Raw genomic sequence first — 16,573 nt, 5'->3', positions numbered from 1 at the left:
GCTTTTAAATATTAAGTTTTTATTTCAATATTAACTAAGTATTTTAATATTAATTAAATATTAAAAGGTTAGAAATTTAAAAGGTTAGAAAGTTAAAAAGAGTATTAAAAAGTTAAAAAGAATATAGTTTTTACCTTTACTTTCTTACTTTTTAACCTTTTAATATTTAATGAATATTTAAATAAGGAGTTAATATTTAAATAAAAAGTTAGTACTTAAAGGTAAAAGGGTGCTAGAAGGTATATTAGAGGGTTAAAAGGTGTGTTAAAATATATATTAGAAAGTAAAGGTAAAAGGTTTTAAAAAGGGTGTTAAAAGGGGTTTAAAAGGGGTTTAAAAGAGGTTTATACTTAAAGTATTAAAAATTAAAGAAAAAGCTTATATTATAAGGTTACTTAATATTAATTTACAAAGTATTTATAATTATAAGAGAGTTATTAAGAAAAGTAGGTATTAAGTGTGTAGAAAGAAATTGCTAGGTGTGTAGACTAATATACTGGGTGTGTGGACGCTGGCTCCTTATACATAGCCGGCCTATATTCTTTCCACCACTGTACAACTTGTAACATAGCCATTTTTTACCTGAGAGCCAATTCTGATAATTCGATCAAGTCCCCTGACTTTGCATTTACCCCCAGAACGAATAGGTGGGATTTCCCCCGGGATGACCTCGGTGATTATTTCTATGAGGTGAAGCCACAGAGTGGAATACAGGGCCAAGGCCCATACAAAGAGGCATAGCGTTAACGCATGCTGCGACAAAATGGCCTGTATGAATTGATTCAGCAATAGAACATATGGAAACTGTCGCACTTGAGAAGCCATCAAGTCTTGAGCATTGTTATCGGCATCGCATGTTTTTAAAATACTTGAGTCTTTGAGCTTTGCTGCACGAAGTCGCCGCGTTTGGCTTCGGACGTATACAGAATAGAAACGAAACCAGTCAGAAACCAGTCATTTAGTTGCAGCAATAATCTTGTCCGCCATCTCCGGCAGTGTGGGTGCAACAACATCCAGCTCACCAAAAACACTGTACAGTGGCTCGCTCTCCAAGGCCGTGCAATACGCACCATGAAACCTGGATAAACGTGTTAGCTTGGTCACACCAGGCAACAGACTGGCAAAGGAAAACGTACCCGACCGTTCTCGCCGTGCTCACATCCCACATGTGCGCAGCCGCAAACCAAGGCTTCTTCCCGTCCCTGCTCAACCTCTCCAGCAGCGGCCGGTACGCCTCGGGAACCGGCTTCGCAACACCCACAGTATCACAACTGAGCAGGTTCTCAGACGGCATATCCACCCCGGCGTCCCTGAAATAGCCGCCCACGCGCGCAATATCCCCAGCCGTGAAGCACCACACCGTGAACCCCGCATCCCGCAGCCTCTGCACGCACTCCTTGGCGCCCTCCCGCAGGTACAGCTTCTGCCACTCGCCGACGAGCCACCGCACGTCGTCCTCGCCGCAGAAGGCCCTGGGCTCCTGCACCCCGGCGAAGAAGAGCATGCGGTAGAAGAGCTGGCCGAACACCTCGAAGAAGGGCTTGTACCGGCCCGACAGGGAGAGGTACGTGTACTCGCGCTCCGCGGCCTCGATCCAGCACGCCCCCAGCAGCGCCGGCTTGATCCCCGCGGCCCTGAGCTTGTCGCCGAGGCGTTCCTCCATGGCCTCCCAGAGCCGGGCGTAGGAGACCAGGGTGCCTACTACGTCGAAGACGACGTCCTTGGTAGCTGGGATCGACATGGTGGGAGAGCGTCTGCAATGCGGAGCGGTGGGGTTTCAAAAACAAGGGCTGGTCATTCGAACGTTATAGCTGATACGAGAGACAAAATTGTCGCATTGGCGGTAAGAAAGGAGAGCTATGACCCCGGCAAGCCCTGCTATTTCGAATACCTAAACATCTAGATACCTATAAGTATGTAAGCAATAGTCACTGTGACGTGGTTAGTCAAAGCTAGGCGCGCACCGGCGAACGAGAATCGACGCGGCAGTTCGGCGAGCATATCAGTTTCGTATTGCGGGGATTGGGGAGACCGGCGATAAATATGCAGCTTTTCCGGGGTTGGATCCTCGATTCCCGGCCCTCGGCGGGTTTGCTAAAAACCGGGCCGGTCTTCCTCAGCCGTCTCGGAACCGTGGCCCGTAGGGCTTAACCAAGTAGCATGAATTATATAGTTGGGTCAGGTTTTGATAGACTGGTGTATTACAGGTAGGGCAATATAGCCGATGTCATTAGTTCTATATTAATAGTCTCTCTAGCTGGTTCTATTGGGTAGAGGATTGTAGTGGACTTAATATTTATGCTAGCTTCTCTTAGATTATAACCAGAAGTTTCTAGGTTTAGCGTATAAAGTAGCGAAATAGACTTATCCAGGGCTGGCAGGCTAATATCAGGAGTTCCTGACTCCCATGTACTGAAAGAATCTACCCTAGGGTATCAAAACCAGACCAGCAGTTTTCACAATCAGAGGAGTTGACTGTGCACGTTTTTTTAAAAGTAAAAAGACTAGTTAGTGGCCAAGCCCAAGTTCCTTGATGATAATATCAGCCGCCTTCTCGCCAATCATCATGGCAGCGCTGTTCGTATTGCCCGATACATTCTCCGGGGCAATGCTAAGGTCTGCCACCTTCAACCGCTTCATGCCATGTACGTTGAGATGGCCATCCACCACGCCCATCCGAGCCAACGGTGCCATCTTACATGTGCCGAGCGAGTGATACGCCGTCCCGATGTTCTGGCGCACATATTCTTCGATAGCTTGGTCGTCCTCGGCGGTGTATATGATAATTTTTGGCAGCGGGCCTTCGCCGCTGTCGACAACAGCCGCGTTGGAAGACGCCGGAAAATTCGGGTGCTGGGACGCTATCTCACCGGCGAAGCACGGCATGTTCCGCGCAATTTCCCTCTGCTTCTTGTACGCCCAGATCTGGGTCTTGACGTCAAAGTCCTGAGTGTCGCTGAGATATCCTGCCCTCACATTGACGGGATCGTCCATTCCTGGCCCGGTGATATGCTTATGATCAGAGTTAGCCAGTGTGGAAATTCGTCTGTACGGGGTGAGTGAATTGGCTTACAATATGACCGCGAGAATAGGTATATGTAGCAAAGCTGCCGATAGTAAAGTACGACGATGCCGGGAAGGCCGTGGGGGACCCAAGGATACTGCCAAGCTTCAGCCAGTCTGGATGAACAGTCAGGGTATCAAGATCAAGCTGGTTTCACGAACCCTGCAACTGCGAGCATGATGGCGAGTGGTTTGTTGGGGCTGCTGAAGTCTCTGCGCCAGAGATTTTGAAATTCCAAGCCGAGCGAGCTGACCTCTTGGTCCGTCGGTCGGAGCTTCGAGGAGGCGTCGATACCGTTCCAGCTCAAGATAGGGTCGTCGGTTGCAAGCAGCTGCTGCAAGTCCCGGCGACCATCCACAATGCTATCAAATGTGTCCAGTGGTGAGATGTTCGCAAGATAGGTCCATTGCGCGAGATGGTGGTCTTGGAGATCATGACCGACTCCAGGGAGATGCTGCTTGACCTCAATCCCCAGACCCGTCAAGATTTCAGAGTTGCCAACGCCCGACCTTTCGAGGATAGATGGCGAGCCCAAGGAGCCAGCAGAGATCACAACCAGCTTTCTCGCCGTGGCAGTCTCAGTCGTAGCATTGCCAGTGATGGCCTTCTGGAGTGATGGGTTTGGCCTGTACTCGATCCCCGTAGCCTGATTGTGCTCGTCGAAGAGGATTCGAAGTACCTGAGACGCGACCAAGACGTGGAGGTTTTGGTGTTTTCCGTCTTCGAGCCGGGGGTGGAGGAATGCATGCGCAGAATCCTGTCTCTTGCCGGAGACCGGGGAGACATATCGGCGTGAGACTGACACAGCATCGTTCGTAACTAGATCTTGGACGTCGGCTGCCCTGTGGTAACCCAGCTTCTTGACTGCAGCTTCGAAGTCTGTGCCGACTGTTTCTTCTCTGTACCTTCCACTCGATACGTCGACGGGGCCGTTGAAGCCATGGCTGGTATCATTTCCATGCCCGTGGTATGTCTCAAACTGTACTGTCTAGTCAGCATCAACGACATCTATGCCTATCATCCGACCTACTTTCGCAAGGAAAGGCAGAAGCTCTTCTGCTGTCCAGCCAGCCGTGTTCCAGGAATTGAGATCATCCTCTTGGGGCCGAGCATATATGAGTCCGTTCACAGATGAGCCTCCCCCGAGGACAGAACCTGTAGCCAGCAGCGGGCGGCGGTTTGCTAACTGTGCCTCCTCGTTTCCCACTATGAAACGGGCTGTCGTGGTATCGGGGGAAAAGTTGGCTCGGTAGAGAGCCGGGTGTATGATCTCTGCCACGTCGCGGTTGTTGGGTCCGCCCTCAACCACCAAGACTGAAAGGTCGGGGGCCGCGTCAGATAGCCTCGATGCAACAATGCAGCCTGCAGTGCCTCCTATTGTCGTAAAGACAAGAGTCAGCAAAAGCCCCCAATGAAGGTGATGTCCAAGCGGGTATCCAGGTCAACTGACCCCCAACAACGATGACATCCACCTCGTGCACTGCACTGGGTAGTGTATTGTACAGTCCCATTTTTAGAAAGTCGCTTCTGCAGTCCGATGTTGAATTAACGAATGCAGGCAGCAGTGTTCTGTTTGTGGCCGTCTGCATGTTTTAAGAACTCACTCGGCAAGTTGATTACCCCGACCGTTTCCTACCGTGTGCCTTGGCTGATCCCTCGCCCCTCCCGTATGTTTCATCGCGTCAGCAGAGTACCCCGGTACTTTTGTTCGATCTACATGTTGTTCTGTCACCGGCTATGCTGGTTGGTCCTCTCAAGCACCAACAACCCGGTATTACAGCTTTCAGAGCTAGGTCTATAGTAGGATGGATAGGAATTTCTAGAGTCAGCCATTGCAAACATGCATGCTCAGTGTCTTATAAACCTACCGCAACTGTCATAACGAATCCATAGCATTATTCAGCGCATAGATCCACAAGGGTCCCGTAGAAAGGTACCTTCTTGGCCACCTAATAACTGTCCACTGTTGCTAAGGTTAGCAACTTGGGTTTAGTCCTACCAGGTAAAATCTGTTGAAGTTCTATGCAGCTTGAGTAAAGGACCAATTTTATCTACAACTTGACGTATGATAAGGAATCGAAGCACAATAAGAGACCAAACAGTGCTCACGCCGGGTGTCACCAATGGTCGTGAGTTTCCCGATTATGCTAATGTGTACGCCGTAATGCCCCAGAGCTGGTTCATGCGGACAGACCTTTTCGTTTTAGAGAGAAAAAACAATGTATGAATCCAATAACAACAATGAAATAGACACAGACGGATCTAGTCATGGCAAATGGTAGAGTCAGAAAATCATATAACAGTCATGGGTACCCTCGAGTATGGAGTTTGAGCTCTGGGCAACATTTTCGTCGTCGGCAGCAACATTTCTATCCCCAGAGGTTGCGGCTGAATATCGGCGAAGAAGCCCGAAGAATCACATAGCTGAAGGACAGTGACGCCATGATGCTGATATGGGACTGTGTACTTGCTTCTACATGACACAATCCATTCCGGGGAATCGCCCAGTGTTTGCACAGTTTTGCCGACGCTCAAGCTTCCCAGTTGACAGACGGCCGTCATCGAATGGTGTGTGCAGGTCTATCTATGCTAAACGGCTCGGGGGTGTGCATTTGTGGAACACGTCAAATCCTGATGCTGTTTGCCATGATTGCCTGCCGATATAACGTCAAGCACAAGATATCGTGAGTTATTCTGTTCCCTGTGCGTCTAATCAATTGCGCACAGCCTGCCAGTGTCATGCAGTCCGTCCACGACTATTGGCCGGTTTGCCATAACCGGGCCGGTCTTTCTCGGCCGTCTCGGAACCGGGGACCGTGGGGCGTAAACGACCAGCATTTATGTACTTCGTTCAGGTCTGATTACACTGGATTGTCAGGGAAACACAGTCGATGTCTTCAAAGCCACGTCACTGGTGTCTCTGGCTGATTCGCAACGCTTTTGGTGGACATGATATTCATACTGGCTACACTCAATCATGATCATGGGCACGTGGTTGGCTTTCACGGCATGTGGCAGCTGAACAGGCTCGTCTGGAATCATCATCCCCTACTCATATAAGTCCCGGCCACGCATCCAGCCCCCCGAGCTCGGGGAACCCACCAAAGAGGCTCAAGTCATCCAGCTGCGGGTCCATCCTCATCCCCGCGTTGTCCATCAGCGCCATCCACCTTGCAGATCCCGGACTGTCCTCGAGATCAGGCGGCGGCCCCAGCACACCCGGACCAGAAGGCATCCCGGGATAAGGAGAAGGCACAGTGGCCATCTCGTGCGCCCTCTTCAGGCCCCTGAGAGAATCATCCCCCGGCACCGACCGCTGCTGAGCCTGGTGGTGCTGCTGCTGGCCCTGCGGCTGCTGCGCCTCGCCCGGGCCGCCAGCAGCACCGACAGGCCACATGGCAGCCCACTCCCGGAACCGCTCATACCCGGTCTTGCCCAGGTCCATCTCCCCACGGACGTTGATCTCCACAAACGTCTGCCCCTTGTCGTCCGCCCCGCCCCCGCCCCCGGCCCCGGGGCCCCGCGCGTCCTGCTGCATGGCGTGCAGCCGCCGCACGGCGATCTCGAGCGCCTCGATGATGCTCGCCTCGCTCTGCGTGGACACGTTGTTGCCCGCCGCCATGCGCCGGATCAGCCGCATGCCCATCTCGACCGCGGCCTTGAGCCGCGGCTGCGGGGTGCCCGGGCCCAGCACCACGGACTGCGCGAGCATCACCAGCAGCGCGGCGCGGCACGAGCTGAACTCGGTGTAGCTTGACCGCGCGAGGCCTGTTGTCTCGTGCAGGGTGCGGAGGAGGGCGATTGTGTTTATGGCGGCCTCGACGGCGCGCTCGACCAGGGCGGCGCGGTTGCGCGGGCGCTCCGGGGCGGCGGTGGAGGTGTTTGGGGGCGCTGGGGAGGACGGCGAGGCCGAGGAGGGGTTGGTGTCGGTGGGGCGGCGGGTCTGTTCTGGGGAGGCTGCGGACTCTGGGGTGACGCCGCTTGTCTGGAAGAAGATGAAGGGGCGGCCGACGAAGATGTCGTTTAGGTATAGGCAGAGCTTGAGGTGGGCATTTGAGCGGAAGTTTGGTGAGGACGGGGTTGGGTTTTGCACGTCTGGGCTTAATGTGGACCACCATGTGTGGAGGGCCTGGCATATCCCCACTATGCGTTCGAAGTAGGTCGGCTGTAGGTTTCTGGGACACCTCCGGAGGAGTGTGCTGTGATCCTGGTCAGCTATGTCGAACAGTTGACGCATGTGTGAAGTCGCCTCGGGCCAGACAGGCAGGGAACTCACATGGCGTTGGCCACCTCACCCAGACGGGTCGTCATGTCTATCAGAGCAGACATGTTGGCATACCTGGACACCTCGTCGTGTGCCCGGAATTCGTGCAGGTCCTTGGGCAGTTCAGCGTCCACCTCAGTGGCGGAGATGGAAGCCGGCCGGCCGTGCAGGACACTGACACGCCTCTCGACGGTGTATGCCGTCCACCACAACCGGTTGCGGGTCTCGATGGTCCATGTATCCAGGTCATTTCCGGCATATCTCCTGTGCATGCCATTCTGGATAGCCATCTTGATCCCGAGGCCGAGATACGTATATGCCAGTCCGTGTGTGTCGAGTGGTAGGGCGTAGTGCGCCAGGAGCAGACACGCCTGCACGCTCTCCATCGATGCCATGGTGATAATGTCCGGGATGAGCTTCGAGGCCATCTGGTAGAATGTGACGCCGACATCCGAGTCCGTATCAGAAGGCCCACTGGGGGTTTTCTGCCCGTCTCTGTCCGGGACATCGGGTTCCGACAGGTTGTCCTCGGGGGCGCCAGCAGCCATGTGTGCGAACTGTGTCCCGATGGCCAGGACCATGAGCACCGAGCACACCCACGCCGAGTCCTCGCTGTTGACGTGCCCGGGCGCCTCGTACAGGAACTCGAGCTTCTTGCGCAGCCACGACTCCTCCACGTAGAAGCAGTTGACCTGCGCGTGCCGGAAGTACACCTGCACGAGGAAGTTGGCGACGGCGCGCGGGGGCAGGCAGCTGATGACGCTCTGCACGAGGGACTTGTGCGACTGGAGCTGGGTCGCGCGCCAGTACTCGAGGATCTTCATGCCCTTCTTGGGCGCAGGTCCACCGCCGCGGCCGGCAGCATGGGGCAGGTTTCTTGCATCGCGGGCGTCCAGTCTGGCGGATGAGATGGGTATATCCGAGTCCAGACACTGGCTCAGCCGTCGACGCAGCTTTTGGGAGAAGTTCCAGTGCGAGAACTCGCCGGAATAGTCTAAGAGCCAGTCAGTCATCAGCCTGGATGATGGTGAGATAGATGGTGGGCACCTACGTGCTATGCTCTGAGACAGCGTCTTGACCGTGAAGTTCTCGTCCTCAAGGGCCAGGTCATCGAGATACTCAGGCTCGGGCCTCTCATCTCCAACCTCGCTCGCGGTGGCAGGCCTCTGCCTGACCTTGTCCGACATGCGCCGGAGGTTGCTCAGGTCCATCGGCACGTTGCCCAAGAGGTGCTGGACCAGGCTCTCAAGGCACTTGACCCTCTCCTCGGACCGGCTGTCATCGCCGCCCCCGCTGCTGCTCTCCCCGACGGACCTGACCGAGGCCGCGGGGGCATGTGAGGCCCGCTGCTTGGTCGGGAGCGAGCTCGCGGGGGCGGTGAAGCCGGCGGCCACGGGAGTGAACTCGCAGCTCCGCCCCGACCGGGAGCAGCGCTGGCACGGGTGTCGTCCGTCGCACTTCTCCTTGAGCCGTCGACAGCGCTGGCACGCCCGTGCCGCGCGGACCCGGACGCTGTCCGCCACCCGGCGGCGCTTCGAGTGCGGGGGGCTGAGTGCATGATGATGGTGATGCTGCTGCTGCTGCTGCTGGTCCTGGTCCTGGTGCACGACGACCACCTCATCCCCCTCCAGGTCCCGGGCCGGTCGCTTGGAGTCGTGTTCGGTGCTTGGCTCCATTGTTCCCGCGTGCTGAGGTGACGAATATGCAGCCCCGGGAGCCGTCGAGGACGCCCGTGGGGGGAGACGAGGGCCCGGAGGAGGGTCGTAGCCGCCAGGGTGCACGCCGAGTGCCGAGCTTATCACAAACAATGGGTCCGAGATTGAGGCGTGTCGGTGCTAGTGGGTCGCTATCGACGGGCTTTCTGGGGTAGCCCCTCTGGCGGGTGGATCTGGCTGAGGGGCTCATGCGTCCCGAGTCAACGGGCACGACTGAATACCCTGGAGAGACCAAGATGACCCGGAATTTGGTGAAACCTAATTTGCTCCTGCAAAAGGTTATCCAAATCACCCGACGGATTCCCAGCCCTGGAGTTTATCTCGATAAGTTGCCGTGAAGTGATTGCGTTACATGACACGGACAACCTGTTCCGTAACAAATTCGACGGCATTATTGGACCACAGAAGCCCAATACGCTGTTGAAGGCTCAATCTAATAGATGAATTAGGCTTGTGTGCCGATCCCAAATGCATCACGGGGTAAAACTGGTGAATTGACTACGAATGATAGATAATTGGTCGGCTAGGCTACTTAAGATGTGCTCGTCAAAAGAGCACTGAGACGATCGAGGCCGATGTCGGAGCATGGCCAGGCTGTCTCCCTGCCAAATGTCAACCAAGTTTCACCTCTCACGAGTGCCGTGAAGGCCACCTGCGGGCATGGGGTAAACTGTGTTCAAGTGCTTCACCGGAAATAGTATTTGGAGATCGAGGCTACGTTCTGCCATGAGCAAGTAGCTGAGAAGGTGTGACTAAACTTGAGTGAGAAAATTGTTGTAGTGAAGCACCGGGGGCTTTTCATTGGGGTGCGTGATCCAGAGGAAGCACTTGAGAGAATCCAGATATTCACTGCAATACGGGTTGATTATTGCGAACCATCTGTGCGTCTGAAGCATTTCTAGACCAACATCAAAAATAGCTAGTTTGACGCAGTTGAGTGACCGCTGTCCCTTTCCGTTGGACAAGTAAGCCATTGCGGTATTTCCTCAATACCAAACAATTGTTTCCATGACACCTGTTAAAGCTTGTCACCCGCACCTATCAACTCGGTTACTGGAGAGCCTTACTTTCGTTGACTTGGCGATCTTGTGGAGTTGCTCAGGTCCCGGAATACCAGGCCTCATTTGCCCTTCAGCTGGAGACACTGTATGGAACAGCAGCGAGGTGGCACTTGACTTCCATAGACCGACCTCGCTTTTGCTTCTGCTCTCGACCATTGCGGCAACTAGGAACAACCCGGACGCCAGGACGACAAAGAAGGGCAGCGCCAGCCAGGCCCATTGAACCCGGACGAGTACGGTCGTCCTTTCGGCGAGACCATGGGCGATCGCATTGTTATTTAGACGGAGCTGATCAGTCATGGCGATAGCCACCGAGTCCATTAACTCTGAGACATTCTTGTGCGGATCGCGGATGGCTTCAGTGATGCCTGCTGGATATACAGGCACCCACTCTCCGTCGGCGAGTGTGCCGCTGAATGACGGAGAGACAAAATAATCGACCAATGCGCCAACATCCAAAGTGCGGACATGGAACTCCGGGAGGCCTGTCGTGTTAAAAAGAATGTAACTGAAAAGCTCAAGGCTATCAGTAGATGATGTACCTAGCGGCTCGCTCCCATTTATATGGAGGTAGCCATCATCAAGTGGAATGGTTTCCATGCTTTCAATGGTGAACTTGTTTGTGGTGGACGATGCTTTCGTGTAGTTGTAGGCCGCAAACCCTACATCACATTCGAGAGTTTGCTCGACTGTGCCGTCGCTATACCTATACTCGCTTGGCTGTCTAAATGCAGCTAGACGGATAAATTTTGACGGTAAACGTTCGAATGGCTGTAGTGAAAGAAGAAAGAATCATTAGATTCCATGCAGGATTTACCCAAAGTCTTTTATAAAGAATTACCATTCATGTGAGACACACAGTAGAGATCTCCGGGAAATTGCTGTAGAGAGCTTTGGCCTTTATAACGAGGACGGTTGACCAGAAGGTCGGATGGATCGTTGTATCAAATGTGACGTTACCGGGTGTTGTCATTGTGCAATTTCTAGAACCACCCAGGTCGTTGGACGTGCAATTCATCGTCGCATATGTCGCTTTAGTAACGTTAATGCAGCTTGTGCTGAAGCCTAGGGACACGTGGCTCTGGTCCCAAGAACAGTTTGTGCCGCAGCCGAATGAAGGTGGAATTTCAAGCTCATAGAAGGCCTTGAGGATTGCGCCCTGCATACCTAGGTAGAAGTATCGACGGTATAAGCTTGAATGAAAGGCTTCGGGTCAGTTGTTTCCAATACACTCACTACCTTGTGTTCTAGATGGGAAACATGGCTTGGCATACGGTCTGTTGTCCAATAGCTTCTGCTCCAGCTTCTAGGCGCTCCGAGGGCGCCCCCAAAGTAATCTCGAGCCAGACCGAAGGCAGCAGTGCCATCGTCAGCCCATTCGGGTACGGCCTCAGTGCTGATAACTTGCTGTGCAAATGTATCAACCCCTAATGCCAAGACCGTGACAACAGCGCCCAGAGTCGCCACACCCCAGGGGATTCTGGACAGCATCATGATAGAGCCCAAGGGGCCGCGGGCCGCTGCCTCCATGATATCAACATCGGCAAGCCTTCTGGCTTTAGCGCTGAAATAAGCCCATTTCGACTGTCCAATGCACGCGGCCACGGAAAGCATCGCAGTCGATTTAGCCCCGGTGATGAATACAGCGATTGTGGCGTTTAAGCTGATCTAGAGAAGCAGCAGAAAATTTTGTTAGTTAGCGTGCCAGTTCAAGGGATGACGGAAAGACCTTACGAAGAAGTGCCATTGGTCTGCCGGCTTGTCTTGCATTGTCGCTAAAACCGCAACAACTGCGACTAGGCAGCTAATGCTGGCCATGATACTAACTATCTCCTCCCACCACCAAGTTGAGGACAAGCGATTACGACAGTTTGATTGCTGTAATGGCTTATAGTCTGTCATTGTTGTGACTATGTATAAGGTAATCGTCGTGGACAGGCAAGGACGTTGCGAAGTTGATCGGAACAAGTAACGCCCGTCTACTTACAGTTAATATCTATATAAGAACAAAAAAAGCGAGGTGACCGCTGGGCCGGATCCTGCAGTCATTTCTGCTTAATCTCTACACATGGAGTGAGCCTGGGCTGATATCTCACATGTGCACGCGCCGGCAAAGCATCCTGGCGGCCGCGAGGTTGTGGGGGAAGTTACACGTGGAAATGCTGGGTCCGCCATCACAGTTAAGTGGCCCTTCCATTGGACTATCAAACATTGAAGTGCAACATTTTTCCAGATGCTTTGAGCATTTTGACGCGGATAAGCTCGTGGCTGGAGGTAATGCGAAATGATCTACCATCCACACTACGTCAATCATGCTGCGCCGTTGCACTGCCCAGCCTTGAGCTGAAACTCACCTCGGGTCCTCACTTGGAGCCTAAAACGATGGAATGCTTCCAATGAGACCTGGTAACCTTGAGTGGGCACGCTCATGGGCAACTCGAAGAGCAGTGATACCGCCAAGGGCTGACGGCTGCATAATCTTCAGATTCTTGTCTACGATGGCGCGGGGCGAGATTCCACATGGTGACTTCGGGATGGAGCGGCCGCAGCTGCGAGTCCTAGGAGCTGTAGTGCGCCCCGAGGGAGCCTGGGACGGACACAGAAATGGGGAAAATATGCGATGCTATCTGGTGTCACCCACCTCTCTCTGGTGTCGGCGTAGGTTGATTTAGTACACTGGAGGGAAGTTGGACTTTTGACAAACTGATCACTATCGCAAGGCCGATGTGCTAGCCTCTGCCAGCGTCAGTGGGGGTTCAACTCATGAATCAGGAATCTAAGGCTGTCCAGGTAGGCCGCTTCCATTGAATCATCTTGTGGTCTCGTTTCCCGACTTTCAACTCGACGACAAAAAGATTTCCTATTTCCCATGAAGGGCTGCGCAACGTGCATGTCATACTACAGGTTCCAAGATTGCAGTTTCAGGCACCAGCCACAACATCTCTGCAACTCTGCCTCTGCTCCACGAGCCAAGAGGAGCTCACGACAGGGCGAGCCTCGGGTGGATCTGCTATGTGACATCGTCCTGACCTTTTATGAGTTGACCTCCTACGGAACATACTCCTACTAGTAGTCTCTTACGTGATAAGTAGTTTCGCTTCTATTCTATATACATCCGAGGACATACATGGCGCCTTCATACGGTGGTAAGCACTCAAGACCTAGCGCTTGAAAAGAATACAATGTCGATAATGATAGTCATAATACGATAGGTTCTTATGGCCTCAGCCTTGCGACGCACAGACAAGGCTAAGGGGGACCGTCTTGACGACAGTGTTGACGCCCTTACGGAAAATATTCGTACCCTCCTTCGGGAGGCTCCAATCTAGAAGCTGGTCATCTGCACTCAGTAACTCAGTCGTTATATTAAATGATAAGGAAGCCAGCTACTGAAGCAGAAGTAAATTGATGATGTATCCACCCAGTTTAGCCCAATCACCTAAACCTCCTAGTGACCACATCCGCAGCCACTGTTAACCTTAGAATGTTGCATCCGCAGCCAAAACCAAATATTTTGAACTTGTGTCGCCTCGTCTCCAGGCTTGGGGGGTTCTGTGGCAGCTTGACGTCCACTGGTTCGACTGCGTGCCAATGACACGGGTTTTTGGCCCGTGAGTCACGTTAGAGAACGCGGTTGGCGTGCGATGGCGGCTCTCAAACCCAACTGCGAGGCTCGTTCTGGACAGCGAAGACGTTGCCCCAGTGGGAGATCACGGTCTCATCCGTGGTGGCCTTCACAAGCTGGTCGACTTTGGTGGGCTTGAGGGCGTGGCACTTGATGATTCCGTGCTCCTTAATGTATGCCAGTAGTCCTGCCACGCGTTGGTATAGGGTCTCAGCATAGTCGTGTCTGATACTAAATGTATGCTTGAGGCGCCATGCCTTATACGTGTCGCGACGGTCTCCATACCGTGCTTTGGTGCGTACTCGAGAGGGCCACCGTGAGGACCCAGGGCTTCTAGGTCATTTCCTCACTCTGAAGCCCTTTCTTACTACCCAAAACTATCACCATGGTATTCGCCTTAATCTGACAGTCAAGATGGTACATATCGTCAAGTCTGAATAATTCTCTAGGAATCGTAAGGGTATCTTGAAGTGAAAGTGGTCGTTGAAAAAAAGGCTTGTGGGTGTGGAAATGGACTTTCCTGGGAGGCTCCTTCCTTCTGAGTAACTCTCTTCTAAATCCTTAAGGTAGGTCTCCTGCTTAGGTACGTTGGCTGGCTGAGAGAGATTCCCTTCCTTCCCCTTCTTATTAGGTCTTTTTTAAGTTTTTGGCTTCTGTTGGCTTTGCTTCTGAAGGGTCTGCTTCTGATGGCTCTGCTTCTGAATCTCTGGATGTGGGATTCTGATTGACTTGAAGGGGGAAGGTGGAGGACTTGGTGTTGGAAGGAAGGAAGGAAGGAAGGAAGGAAGGAAGGAAGGAAGGAAGGGAGAAGTACTCCTCCTCTCCTTATATAAAGGAAGATATAAAGACTTCTCTATAATTACTTCTTCTCTCTATAAGTCTCTCTTTTATAAGTTTATTTAACTAAAAAGAAACTATTAAAAGGTTAAGTAATCACCTATATTAAAAGGCTACTATTTACATTAAATATATTTAAAGTTAATCTTAGAGGGATAATAGTTAAATAGGTAAATAAATATTATAGTGACTATCTCTAATACACACCAATGTACAGTATAGCAGACAACTCCCTCAGCATGCAACTCGGCGTGATCGTCTACGCGGTTGCTTCGTCAGCTCCCCCAAACTAACAAGCAAGATATATCCTATATATTTTAACCACCTAACATCCCTAGCCCACATTCTAATAATCCTCTAAATCTAACTACCTTATATCTATATTTATATATATATATATTTATTCCTACTTTATTTATACCTCTTTATAACTTTATAAGAAATTTTATTTAATTATTAAATTTTCTTTAAGTATTATTTTAATTATTATAAAAAAATATAGAGAAAAAGAATTTATAATATATTTAGAATAATTAAAAATAAAATATTTATATAAAAAACTTTTAGAATTTAATATATTTTATATATTATATTTTATAATTATTTCTTTAATATATAAAGTAAATTTATTATTTATAAATTTTATTAATTTTTAATATTTAAAAAAGTAATTAATATTATTTTTAATAAATTAAAATAGTTTAAAATATATTTTAATTTATTAAAAATATAAACTTTAATAAGTTAAATAGTCTTTTTTTTAATATTTTTCTATTAGGAGGAAGTAGTTAAAAGTTTTTAATTTATTACTTTATCCTTAAAAGTTATAAATATTAATAGGTTAAGGTAAAATAGTTAAAAGTAATAATAAAAGAATATATTTATATAGTTTAATTTAATATAACTATTTATTATAAAAGTTATTAAATTAAATAACTATTAGAATATTAATAAAGAAGGATTAATAAAAGAGAAGTTTAAAATAGTATTTATAATTAATTATTTAAAAGTAATAAATTACTTTAAAAGGACTTTAATTTATATATATAAACTTTTTTATAAAGTATATATTTATTATAGGTAAGTTTTTAAACCTTTTATTATTTTTAAGGGATTAAATATATAATAGTAGTAATTTTTATAGTTTTTAAAATTATATAGATTAATAGTTTATAATAATAAAAAGTGTTAAATAAAAGAGTTTATTATAATTAAATAGTTAAGGAAAGTCTTGTTTTTAAAATTATATTAAAAATTTATTTAAATAATACCTTTTATAATTAATAAGTATTATATATATATTATAATTAATTTTATATAAAAATACTTTTAAATAATATTTATATTATTTTTATTAGTTATTAATTTATATATATTTTCATTATTTAATATATTAATTTTTAATTTATTTAAGATCACCTTTAAAAATATTTATAATATTAGAGTAACTATAATTTCTTATTAATAATTATAAAAAAGTTTTTATTATTATTATAAAATATATATTAAAGCCTTTATAAAGTTAAGTATTTAATTTAAATAATAAATAATTAATTTATAATTACTCTTTAAATATAAAGCTTTTAATATATATTTTATTAAAGATTAATAGATTATTAAAATAAAGAAAGTAAAAGAGATTATTATTAAATAAAATACTATATATTTTTATAATAAATAATATTTTTATTAATTTTAAAGAATTATTTTAAGATTTTTAAATAATTATAAAAGTTATATAATATAATAACTAAATATATTTATAATAAATATTTAAGCTTTATATAATAACTTTTTTATAAAATTTTAAAAATTAAAATTAAAAATATTAATTTAATAATATTTATAAAAAGTTTAAAAGTTAAAATATTAATTAAAAGTTAATAAAGTAATTTAAAAAAAAGATTTAATTTAATTTAAATAAATTATTTATAAATATTAAAATAGTTTAATAAATTTAAATTAAAGTTAAGTAGATATTTAAAAAAAGTAATAAAAATAATTAAT

General features: G+C 48.2%; 4 protein-coding genes across 4 annotated transcripts; all 4 read right to left on the bottom strand.

Moving 5' to 3' along the window:
* Positions 1-943: 943 nt before the first annotated feature.
* On the bottom strand, positions 944-1,830 carry KVR01_012101 (uncharacterized protein). The gene is made up of 2 exons (XM_044791682.1): positions 1,137-1,830; positions 944-1,078 (listed from the first exon to the last, which is right to left on the bottom strand). The coding sequence occupies exons 1-2, from the start codon at positions 1,739-1,741 to the stop codon at positions 955-957; spliced, it is 729 nt and encodes a 242-aa protein (XP_044639182.1). The 5' UTR covers positions 1,742-1,830; the 3' UTR covers positions 944-954.
* Positions 1,831-2,508: 678 nt separating this feature from the next.
* Positions 2,509-4,575, bottom strand: KVR01_011952 (uncharacterized protein; the record flags this gene model as incomplete). Its single annotated transcript, XM_044794014.1, has 4 exons — positions 2,509-3,046; positions 3,226-4,043; positions 4,095-4,438; positions 4,515-4,575. 4 exons carry the CDS (start codon positions 4,573-4,575, stop codon positions 2,509-2,511), a joined length of 1,761 nt encoding a protein of 586 aa, XP_044639033.1.
* Positions 4,576-6,069: 1,494 nt separating this feature from the next.
* KVR01_012045 (uncharacterized protein) lies at positions 6,070-9,279 on the bottom strand. The gene is made up of 3 exons (XM_044785708.1): positions 8,380-9,279; positions 7,341-8,322; positions 6,070-7,263 (listed from the first exon to the last, which is right to left on the bottom strand). The coding sequence occupies exons 1-3, from the start codon at positions 9,002-9,004 to the stop codon at positions 6,117-6,119; spliced, it is 2,754 nt and encodes a 917-aa protein (XP_044639126.1). The 5' UTR covers positions 9,005-9,279; the 3' UTR covers positions 6,070-6,116.
* A 792-nt stretch (positions 9,280-10,071) lies between these two features.
* Positions 10,072-11,718, bottom strand: KVR01_011983 (uncharacterized protein; the record flags this gene model as incomplete). The annotated part of the gene is made up of 3 exons (XM_044783295.1): positions 10,072-10,875; positions 10,964-11,271; positions 11,379-11,718. 3 exons carry the CDS (start codon positions 11,716-11,718, stop codon positions 10,072-10,074), a joined length of 1,452 nt encoding a protein of 483 aa, XP_044639064.1.
* Between the last annotated feature and the right edge of the window lie 4,855 nt (positions 11,719-16,573).

The sequence above is a fragment of the Diaporthe batatas genome (genome assembly GCF_019321695.1).
Source record: "Diaporthe batatas strain CRI 302-4 chromosome Unknown Contig00017, whole genome shotgun sequence".
Lineage (NCBI taxonomy): Eukaryota > Fungi > Ascomycota > Sordariomycetes > Diaporthales > Diaporthaceae > Diaporthe > Diaporthe batatas.
The sequence above is the reverse complement of the archived record's forward strand: the minus strand, read 5'-3'. Positions and strand labels throughout refer to the sequence as shown.

What these genes read in the sequence shown, in the direction of transcription:
- KVR01_012101 (XM_044791682.1), bottom strand. Translation starts at nt 1,741, where the DNA reads ATGTCGATCCCAGCTACCAAGGACGTCGTCTTCGACGTAGTAGGCACC. An exon ending in AGCACGGCGAGAACGGTCGG is followed by an intron (nt 1,079 to 1,136) that starts GTACGTTTTCCT and finishes ACGTTTATCCAG; the next exon opens with GTTTCATGGTGCGTATTGCA.
- KVR01_012045 (XM_044785708.1), bottom strand. Translation starts at nt 9,004, where the DNA reads ATGGAGCCAAGCACCGAACACGACTCCAAGCGACCGGCCCGGGACCTG. An exon ending in GCTGTCTCAGAGCATAGCAC is followed by an intron (nt 8,323 to 8,379) that starts GTAGGTGCCCAC and finishes ACTGGCTCTTAG; the next exon opens with ACTATTCCGGCGAGTTCTCG. An exon ending in GGTGAGGTGGCCAACGCCAT is followed by an intron (nt 7,264 to 7,340) that starts GTGAGTTCCCTG and finishes CCAGGATCACAG; the next exon opens with CACACTCCTCCGGAGGTGTC.